The sequence below is a fragment of the Erinaceus europaeus genome, chromosome 8, assembly GCF_950295315.1.
Source record: "Erinaceus europaeus chromosome 8, mEriEur2.1, whole genome shotgun sequence".
NCBI lineage: Eukaryota > Metazoa > Chordata > Mammalia > Eulipotyphla > Erinaceidae > Erinaceus > Erinaceus europaeus.
This window is the reverse complement of record NC_080169.1, coordinates 72,082,404-72,093,909: the sequence shown is the minus strand read 5'-3', so window position 1 is coordinate 72,093,909 and position 11,506 is coordinate 72,082,404. Positions and strand designations below refer to the sequence as shown.

The 11,506-nt window shown below is 39.4% G+C and overlaps 1 protein-coding gene across 1 annotated transcript in view; it reads left to right on the top strand.

Moving 5' to 3' along the window:
• Positions 1–533: 533 nt before the first annotated feature.
• Positions 534–11,506, top strand: part of RELN (reelin) — a 561,009-nt gene continuing 550,036 nt past the window's right edge. The window contains exon 1 of the mRNA XM_060195660.1: positions 534–1,041. Coding sequence (XP_060051643.1) covers positions 816–1,041 — 226 coding nt within the window. The 5' untranslated portion in view covers positions 534–815. The remainder of the gene's footprint in view (positions 1,042–11,506) is intronic.

Sequence of the window (11,506 nt, the reverse complement as noted above, 5' to 3'; positions counted from 1 at the left end):
AGGGCACAGCCGGCGCAGACAAAGAAGCCGGCGCCAACGCCGGGCCCCATCGCCTTCTCCTTCTCGGGCTCCTCTGCTCAGGACAAAAAAAAAAAAAAAAAAAGAGGGAAACCCGAGGATCAATGGGATGGTCTTCATCTACTCAGACAGCTAGCTGGGCCCGGGGCTCTCTCCACGAGGCTTGTACAGCCCGTCGCTTTATAGATTCGCTGTCCAGGGCTTGGCGCCAGGACAGCGCCCCCTTGGCTCCCCAGTATCCAAGTCCGCACACCTCAGCGTGGCTTCCTTGCGCTAAGAGGTCTAGGAGGCGCGGCCCAGGGGAGGCGTGCGCCCTTGGCCGCGCCCGGTGCGGGTTTGTGAGCCGGAGAGGGCGGGGGCCAGGCAGGCGGGCGCGCGCGGGGCGGCGCGCGGGGGCGGGGGAGCGGCCGGGACACGTGTGGCGGCGGCGGGGGGAGGTTGTGGGGGGGACTTGGCGCCCCGGGCTTTAAGAAGGTGTGGAGAGGGGCGGGTTCTTTCCCAGGCCTGGCCGAGGGGCGTCGCGCAGAGGCGGTGGCGACAGCAGTGGCTGCAGCGCACCGAAGAGGCTGACACCGCGCTCTCGGCGCCTACAATCCCTGCCCCGCGCTCCCGCGGGCCAAAGAAACTTTGGGAGCCGCCGTCTCCCGTAGAACTTCCCGGCGGGGCTCGGCTCCCGAGTCCGCTCGGCTCCCGTTCGCCTCTTTCTCGCGTGCTCTCCGCGCGGCTCCTCCGTCCCGGGGTCTCCAAAACTGAATGAGCAAGCGGCGCTCCGGGCGCGCGGCGGCGGCGGCGGCGGCATGGGGCGCAGTTGCTGGGCCCCGAGGACTTTCCTCCTGGCGCTGTTGCTGGGGGCGACGCTGAGGGCGCGCGCGGCGGTGGGCTATTACCCCCGCTTCTCGCCCTTCTTTTTCCTGTGCACCCACCACGGGGAGCTGGAAGGGGATGGGGAGCAGGGCGAAGTGCTCATTTCCTTGCACATTGCAGGCAACCCCACCTACTACGTTCCGGGACAAGAATACCATGGTAGGTACCGCAGCGCAGCTCCCCCGCGCTCGCCGCCCGGCCCCGTGCGCCCGCGAGCGCCCGCGAGCTCAGCATTGTATCCCTTCCCTACTTCCGAGGGGCCATTTAGACAGAACCATGACATCCCTTTCCTCCACCCTGCGCTCTGAAGAAGGCGAGAGGACAAAGTTAGTGGAGAATTGAGACGGGAGTTAGGCTTTATTCATCACCCACCATACCGCACGCTTCGCACACGCGTCTCCTGTGGATGAGCCAGTTTGAGTGAAGAATCCTGGGCGGGGGGGGGGGGGGGGGAATGGTGTCTTTCCCCTTCTCCTCAGACTTGCAGCTGAAATAGTAAACAAACCAGCGCATCTTATTCCGTTAACCCCGGGTCTTGAACTCCGGACCTTTGTCTTGCTGCTGGTTCCCCCTCTCTCCTTTCATACTGTGGTGACTCTGGGGCTGGCACTGGGCTCTGCAAGCAGGCTGGTGACAGATTGACGCGCCCCGTCCGCGGCTGCCCCGCAAGGTCTACCTGGTTGCAGCAAAGTTCCTGCTGCTCCCCAGCCAGGGGTCCCTCTCATTTCATACAGTGTCACTCAACCCTCTTGAAATGAAGCGGATGCTTTCCAGTTCTCTATTCTTTAAAAGAGTGCCTTAAAATGTCAGCTATTGGTGCGTTTTTTAAAATGATCTCTGCGATTTTTATTAAGGAACGTTCTTGTTATTTGCACAGCTTTAATTTCCAGGCAGGGGGCTGGAAAACCCTTACAACTTAAAGGTATTTTTTTTTTTAAAAAAGTGTCATTATGAAGTCCATTGGAATTAAACATTACAGAAGAACTAAAGTGAAATGTAGCTCCAAAAATATAATTTGTGGAGTGCATATATCTCTAAACATTTTAAGATAGGCAGTTGAGAATGTGAAGAAATAAAAAGATAATGTGATTTTTCTGTGTTCCCTTTGGAAATTAAGATTATTTTACTTCCCTAGACCTTTTAAACATTATGAGCACTATTTGATTAAATATTCAAAGCAGAAAATAGGTCTGCCTAACCAAATTGTAACCATTGCCAGATAAACCCTTATTTTTAGTTTCTTCTTTTAAAAATCATTTTATTGGAGGTTGCTTTGGGGTCCTGGTGCATTCCAGGTTAACAGTTATTGACAGTGGAGATAATCCACAGAGCAGCTGACATTTCCGATAAACGTGCATGTAAAAATTAAAAGAATCCTTAAGAGCTTTCTACTACCCCCATATCTTTTTTTTTTTTCCAGCTTAAATGAATGCTTCCTATAGGTTTAAAAAATAGTGCTTTTAAAACTTTCTTGTGGCTTTGGTGACTGCCTAGTCTAATTCAGTGGCATTTTAGACATTGGAAAATTAATTTTTTCCTAGCCCATTCTTTTAATAAAAGCTGTCTTCCCAAGAACAATGTGGTGCTTTCCCCTCTGAGATCATGGGATAAGTGAAAGAACCTATCATTATGAAGGCAATTTCAGCTCTATCTCAAAGGCTGACAGAGAGCCTGTTACTACATCTGACCCTAGCAAAGGTGTCAGCCCATTACTAGCTCTAAGTAAGAGTGGTGGGTAAGTCAGCAAAGGCTGGGCTGTCAGGTTGTAGTGGAAGAACATGTGGTGATTCAAAACCTTATTCATTTATTTTTGTTTCTTCACCCTTGTTAAGGTTGTCTTAAAAATTCCAAAATATGACATACTGGTTGCTTTTCCTAGAAATCTAACACATTTAAGTCAATTTAAGTCCAGCCATAATCACATTCTTAAGTCTGAAAAGGAATGGATGTTTGAGTAAGAATAAAGTGTAATTCTTTTCTCTTTAGCATGTAATTCTTAGACTGGACGTTAGGGGGAAAGTGTTAATTTTTGTTCTTCCAAGGAAAGTGGAGGAATTTTATTTGACTTTTAAAATACCAAATTATTACAAGTTTGAGAATAGTTAATATCAGATTTTAAATTCCTGTTACCTGTTTTATTAGATATTTAAAATTTGCAACCATATAGGCCTCTAGTAAGACTTTTTCCCCCAGAGTTCTATAGATATGAGAAATGTTTAAAAAAAATGAAATAATGCCTGTTTGTTTCACTTGTTCCGTGGGGTCTTCGAGAGTTCTAAAAATTTTAATTATATAGCATCTTTAAGAATTGAAAGACTGACAGGAAAACATAATATACTTTTGTGGTTAACTCAGTTTATGTGAGACCAGAATGGAAAGTTATTTGTCCAAAACTGTCTTCAGCTAGGTCTGTAAAATATTAGCATAAGACTTCATTTCTAGTCTCTTTAAAATGTAGCAGTTGAATGAAGCAAAATCTGTGATCTGTGATTCATATTAAATGCCACATTTAGAGGAATGGTGTTTGAATGCTGCTGATGGTTATCACTTTTCCCCCTTAAAAATGCATTGAGATAGAGGTGCTATGTTCAGTGGCACCCAACACAGGACATTGCAGTGAGTTAGACAATGCAGATTTCCCTTTGAGATTTGTGCTATGTGACAGAAATGGAGATATGGAATGGAGGGGGCAAATATCAGTCAAGTATAGAAGTACTTCAGAATTATGGTTCTCTGTGTATATTAAAATTTTCTATGGGGAATCTTTTGATGATAACAATAGCTTTGTAAATTCTTAGTTCCCCCAGTAAAGTGATCTAATAAAAGACAGAAATACCATACTAAAGAATATGAATTTTGTGCATCTAAGAAATGTCACCTATTGCCACTGCTAAGTAGTATATTCTTCTATTTTCAGTTCTGGCAACTCTTTATGTAGCGCATGGCTATATCTAATAGTTCTCATCTTTGCTTTAATGGTTGTCATTGGTACTTCTGTTATCTTTCCATGTTTTAAACTCTCAACTAGGATTCTTTTGGAATCATTAGTCACAAAGAACTATCTATCTTTGCATGACTATACCACAATATAGAGGCTCAGCAAAAAGAGGTCACGCGTACATCATGTTGAATTAAAGAAGTTTTAGGATCAGAATTTTCCCCTAGGATTTTATTTTTGTATAAGTCCCAAGATGTGGTCAGCTTCCATGACGATATACCCAGACCCAAACTTGGAATTTTGTAGAAAACATTTTGTGAGAACATAGCAGCCTACATGGTCAAGTCAGGTAGACATTTTCTTTTCTAGTCATATTTACCGTGAGCTCCTTCTCATGGGGGCAGGGAAATATTGTAAAATATGAAAAAGTAGGGTTAATGTCTACTCCTTTCCTTTCCTTCATAATCCCTTTCTCATTCTTAGCTCTCTTTCTGCTCCTTTTTGTTTCTGATCATCTCCCACAACCAATTTATAGTGAATTTATTTATGGTGTCATTATTAAATTCTCAGTCTTAATTATAATCGTAAAATAATATTTTATACCTTTTCTTTAAAAGATTTATTTTTGGCATCACTGAGCTAGTGGATAATAAATTCTGGGATAGGAAGACTTTTAGATACCCATGAAATCATGTCAATACTTGCCTACCCTGTAGGCAGGCGGTTAGCTCTACTCAATCACCATCAGAAAGGAGAGGTTAGGTCTTAGGAAAAGCATTATTTATGAAAGTCAAACAAAGGTAATTGAATCTTCCCAAACTGCATGAGCTTCAATGAAACAATTTGTATGAATTTCTAAATGGACCATAGTCTTTGTTACTAGTGTGGCAAAAGGTGCAGGGGGATTCTGTTACAGTGAAAAATCTGCTCTTAAATATTCAGGAGTGGGGGTGGGAAAATTCTGCCTTAAGCATAGCTGAGTTGGTGTTCTGATAGCTGTAAAAGAAAGATCTTAAAACATTTTTGAATCCAGTATTCATTTTTTGATTCTATTTATTTATATTTATTTCCCATTATTTAATTATATTGTGTAGTGTGCAGAAAAAAAGTCAGTTTCTACTGTTATACCTGATGATGATGTGTGTGTTTGTTCATATTCAGAGTAAAGCATTTAGGGTATATTGTCGGTAATAATTGTTACTATTACTAGTATACATCAATATGCTCATGAGTCCATTGGTGACTATTTAAGAATCATTGTTAAAAAGTAGTGTATATCAAATTTATGAATGATATCTATGACAAACATGATTTTTGGTAGTATATTCTAAATTAAATTCCTTTCAAAGGTATAATTTTATTATTTGAATTAAACTTACCTGCTTCTAAAATAGCTGTGGTGTTGATCATGTGCATGGATTTTCTTTATATTTTTTAAGATACAGAATTAGCATATTTAAACTCACAGGATTGTTTGTCAAATGCAGTTTTTAACTGAACTGCAGCTGTGTCCTGCTTGTATAGGACTTTGAAAATAGAGCATTTTAAGGCATTTTACTCTATTTGTCAGATATTTTGTTTTAATCAGTGATCTATTTCAACTTTTTTTTTTTTACTGATGTGGTTCAGATTGTTTAAGCCATACAAATTTTACTCTCCTTTATCAATATATTCCCTGACTGTGTGAGTTTCAGTTCCATCCATAAATGTAAAAAAACTGGGTCTTCAGAATAAATTTCTTACTACCTTCATAACACTGCACTTACCTCCATTTTTATGAATTTTTATTTTGAAGTATGTCTGCTGTCATTAAAGATATTAAATAACAAGAGTTATATTATAATCAGGTAAGTATATATTTATAGAATTTTCTCATTACAAAAGCTTTTATTTTCATCTTTAAAAAGTAGATGATAGGAATTTTTATAAGACTTTAGTGTTAGACCATTGGCTTGCAGGCATTTTCACAAATTAAATATCTAAAATATCTAAAAACCAATCTTTATTTTTTCTTTTTTGAGGGCTGAACAACTTTATAAAATGATCAGGGTACTTTGTATAGTCACTTATTTAGAATATATGGATTTTTCCCACTTTATTGGGATGAGGGGTTGATAATTTACAATAGAGTCATTGACACATAGTACAACCTCTCATTTTCCTAGAGTAGCTGTCGCCAAGACACACTCTTCCAAACAGAGGACCATATCTACCATCATACATCAAGACCCAAGAGACCCTCCTTCTCATCTCTTTCCCTGCTTTATAGTGGGCATTTAATCATAATTGTTCTGATTATTTCAAATGCTATTTTGACATGTATTTATTTTATCTTTAGTTTCCACAAGTACTTGCTGATGCACTGATAATTTTATTTCAAGTAGGCTTTACATTTGAAATGCATAAATGCATCAAGTAAACAGTACTTTTTGGAAAAAAAATTGTTACTATTGTTATTGCTGGGGTTTCATGCGTGCACAACAAATCCACTGCTCCTGGCAACAGTTTTTTCTTTCTCTCTTTTTTCCCTTTTTTTCTTTCTTTTTAAAAAAATATTTATTTATTTCCTTTTTGTTGCCCTTGTTTTTATTGTTGTTGTAGTTATTACTGTTGTTGTTAATCGATGTCGTCATTGTTGGATAGGACAGAGAGAAATGGAGAGAGGAGGGGAAGACAGAGAGGTGGAGAGAAAGATAGACACCTGCAGACCTGCTTCACTGTCTGTGAAGCGACTCCTCTGCAGGTGGGGAGCCGAGGGCTCTAACCGGGATCCTTATGCCGGTCCTTGTGCTTTGCACCATGTGCGCTTAACCCACTGCGCTTCCGCCCAACTCCCTTTTTTTCTATGTGATAGGACAGTGAGAAAATGAGATGGGGGGAACAGAGAGGGAGAGAGAGATACCTGCAGCACTAACTCATCATTCCAGAAGCTTCTCCCTTGCTAGGGCTTGAACCTAGATCCTTCCTCATGGTAATGGGTGTGCCATTGCTTGACCTTGAAAATAGTTTTCTTCTTAAAAACCTGTAAAGTCTAACACAAAATATACAATTTTCTTTGTGATACCGACATTGAAGAAATGGGTTGGGGAGAGAGCATAATGGCTATGCAAAAGACTTTCATGCCTGAGGCTCTGAGGTCCTTAGTTCAATCCCCAGCACCAACCCCAAGTCAGAGCTGAGCCTTACATCTACCAGTAAAGGAAGTTGTAGTTCATTTGTCTAGAATGGGTAAACTTTGAACAGAGGGAAGTAGTCTTTGCTTGATTAGTAGCAGGTTACCTTTTAATGCTAAATTAGCTTTCTTTGAAAAATTTAACTTGATTTTGAAAATAAAATTAATTAATTTTTATTGATTAGAAGATTCTTCAATGTGTAATAACACATTAAAGGTAAATTTACTTATTTAAGAGGTTTTAGTTCAAGATACATTTGGGTGACTAATGTACCTTCTCATCCTAGTGATTTAGAGTCTTACATAATATAACCAAATTGTAACTTCATTTCCATCAACCTTAAGCAAAAAGTATTTTAAAAAACCCACATTTTTAGAAATGGATTTTTCAGATGGGAAGAGTCTATATTTCAAACACAAAATTAAAAATTATATATATATATATATATTTCTTATCTCTCAGGAAATTATCTGTGAAGAAGATCTCCCTTTAGTGTCATTTTGTAGTTCAGAGACTAATTTTCACCCTGGTCACCTGCCATGCCCATCTCATTAAAAGTGGAGCTTCTGCGGAGTTGAATACTGAGCCTCTGTTCAGCCAATTATTTTTTAAAACATATTTTTCTTCTGTATTCAGTCCCCGGAAGGACTCTGCTATCACAATTGGATGTGGTTATATGTAGAAGGATCTGGAAATGTACACATGTTAATATATAGCTTAAGGCAGCTTTAATCACTGAAACAGACAGACACACCAAACTAAACAATTAAGTAGCCTTTGAATATTATAAAGACCTATAGGAATTTCAAGATCTCAAAGTAAACACTGAAAATTCAGGTTACCTTTTAATGCTAAATTAGCTTTCTTAGAAAAATTTAACTTTATTTTGAAAATAAAATTAATTAATTTTTATTGATTAGAGGATTTTTTTTAACTACTAGAGAGCTCAAACAGTGATAGACATCCAAGTGACTTGGAGAAGAGATAATAGTTTATCAGTAATGTTAAACTTAATTTTAGGTTTGTCTTTTTCCTTACTGCTCTCCTCTTTATCTCTGATCATTGTATTTTGCCTGCTTTCTACTTTAGTCCCTATTTATCTTCTCCTGAATTTTCTATTTTTTCTTTTCTTCCTCCCTTCTACCATGTAAAGAAGCAGAAAAGGGGAAAGAAGAATAAACACAACGATTACTTTTTCCTTTCCTTTCCTTTCCTTTCCTTTCCTTTCCTTTCCTTTCCTTTCCTTTCCTTTCCTTTCCTTTCCTTTCCTTTTTGTTTCTCTTCTTTTCCATGTAGATTTCACTTTGTTTCCACTTCTAGTCCTTTTTTCTCTCCTCAGACTATAATATAAAAGAATTAGGAGGCGAGGTGGTGGCATACCTGGTTAAAGACACATGCTACCATGTGCCAGGTTCAAGCCCGTAATCCCCATCTGCAGGGTGAGCAATGAAGAGTGCATGTCTTTCTCTTCTCTATCTTCCCTTTCCCTCTCAATTTCTCTGTCTCTACCCAATAAAAAAAAAGTGATGATAAAATTTTAAAAGCCAATGCATTCATGTAACTATTGTATCCACTGGGTATTTATAATAACAAGTGGATGGATAGTTATATTGCTCTATTAAAATTTTATTCTTACCTTTCTGTGACATGCATGTAACCTTTTAAAACAAATTATGGGATATGAGGTAAGGATAGCTCTCCCAGTAAAACATACACCCTGCTGTGCTTGAGGCCCTGGGTTTAAGCCCCAGCATCCAACAGTGGACTGCACTGGGGAAGCTCCTTGGCTGCTGGAGTGGTACTAAGATTTCTCTGCTCTGTCTGTCTTACCCTCTAGCTCTCTTGCAAAAAAGTAAATAATGAGGGACAAGGGAGATAGCATAATGGTTCAGTACCTCATAGCATCAAGTCAGAACTGGGCAGTGCTTTGGGGGAAAAAAAAAGTAAATAATGAAATATTGGGTGAGGAGGCTGCTCAGCAATATCACACATGTGTGAAGTCCTCCTGAATTCATTCCTTGGTACTTCAAAGAATAGAAATAAGAGAAAATATGTTGATTAATTTTCAGTTGTTCCTATTTAAAATGTTTTATTAGGGAAATAACGATTTAAGAGACAGTGACCACAAGGGTACACTTTCTCATCTTGTAGTGATAGAGGTCTGCACACCAATCCTGCAGCCAACATAGGCCCTCTAGCACCATTGTGTATTAGAATCCCAAGCCTAGTCAGCCCCTATCCCCTACTCTCTTCTTCCTTGTCCTTGCTGCAAGTTATTCCTGATAGAAAAGGAGGACCTTATTTCTAAACTGAGAAACTCCTCAGATAAACTTTATTTATTTAAAAAAGTAGACATTAACAAAACCGTAGGATAGGAGGAGTAACCCTCCAATAAACTTTTAACACTTTAAGACTCTAGCTTTTTGAGTTAATTGCTTTCACTTCCATCAGTTATGTGGTCACACTACAGCATCTAAAGTTTGTGGGAGTATTGTAGAGATTAGAAAAGGTAAAGTTGGGAGTTGAGCAGTAGCACAGCGGGTTAAGTGCACATGGTACAAAGCGCAAGGATCGACGTATGGATCCAGGTTCCAGCCCCTGGCTCCCCACCTTCAAAGGAATCACTTCACAAGCAGTGAAGCAGTTCTGCAGGTGTCTATCTTTCTCTCCCCCTCTGTCTTCCCCTTCTCTCTCCATTTCTCTCTGTCCTATCCAACAATAATGCCATCAGTAATAACTACAATAAAACAACAAGGGCAACCAAAGGGAAAATAAAAAAAAAAAAGAAAAGGTTACGTTGACTTCACGGTGAAGGGAATCACTACCATAGCGAAGAGAACACCCATGGAGTGGGAGAAAAATCTGTGTGTGGAGATACACAGTGAGCTCACCAAACTCAGTAATAAAAACACAAACAGCCCCACTGAAAAATGGGGGGGGGAGGGAGATATGGACAGAATTTCCTCCGGAAAAGAGATTCAAAGGTTCAACAGACATATGAAAAAAATGCTCAAAGTCACTGATGATCAGGGAAATGCAAATAAAAACTACGAGTTAACCACTTTACCCCTATGAAATTGTCACACATTAGAAAAGACAGAAACACCGACTACTGGTGAAACTGTGTGTGAAAAGGGAGACTCCTGCATTGCTGGTGGGAGTGTAAGTTGGCCTGACACCTATGAAAAACAGTCTGGAGATTCATCAGAATTCAAGAAACGGATTTACCTTATGACCTAGCAATACCTCTCCTAGGAATTTACCCACAGAAAACAAAAACACTTATCCTCAAAGACCTATGCACACCAATGTTCATAGAAGCACAGTTTGTAATAGCCCAAATTTGGAAGCATCCCAGATACCTAATGATAGATGAATGGCTAAGGAAGAGGTGGTGCATATTCACAATGGAGTACTATTCAGCTGTTAAAATGATGTAGTCATCTCCTTTACAATAGCTTGGTCTGAGCTCAGTGACATCATGTTGAGTGAGACAAGCTAGAAACAGAAAGACCAATACCAAATTATCTTACTTATAGGTGGAACTTAAGAATAAAGAATAGTAAGGGAAAACATAAGGCGAAACGTGGACTTGGTGTGGTTTGTTGCACCAATGCAAAGGATTCTGTGGAAGGAGAAAGAGGGACAAGATGAAGGGACATTGGGATCCTGTTGCTTTTCCTAGATAGCAATCAAAGGGAGATAAGGGACAGTGCCTATGTGTTAAAGACTATACTGTAAACCATTAAGCCACCCTCCCCCAATAAATAATAATAATATGTCAATAATAATAAAATTGTCAAATGCTATAACATTTATAGTTATAATCATATATAGAATAATTTAAAATGTATAGTTGTTTCAACCAAAATTGAACTGAGAGATTGAGTTTGGAAGTGAACATAGCTCTCTAGGTTCTCAGAAACTGAAATAAACAAGTAACTTTGTGTTAAGTGGAAGACTAGATGTTTTTAAAGATAGAAAGTATACTTGTCCCATGACTGTCAAGGTGGCTTTGTGAGCACATTTTGTGTGTGCATGCATATGTGTGTGTGTGTGTTTGAGGTTGTAGATCTATCCCTGGCATTACATATGACAGGGGCAGTGCTCTGATCTTCCTTTAAAAAATAAATTTTCAAATAAAGAAAAAAAAATTTCAGGATAAAGGCACTGTCTGTTAAGTACATTGTGTGGGACACTGTATTAATGCTCATTTGGGTAGACAGACCTCTTGGTTTTATGTTTGGGAGATTGGAGTTAGATGATTTCAGTAGAATATTACAACATTTATGAGAATTTCTCTATTACACTCACCTTAGTGGACTAGTTAATAGCTTTTTTTTTTTTTTTTTTTGGTATTGGAGTGAAAGGGACCTGTTGGGAGATCCATAATGCCTCTCCATATGACATACATTACTTGTCATTACTCTAATTACCATTCTTACTGATTTTGTTCAGGACACCTTGGCCAGTTATAAATACCCTAAAATACATTAAAACACTCAATTAAAAA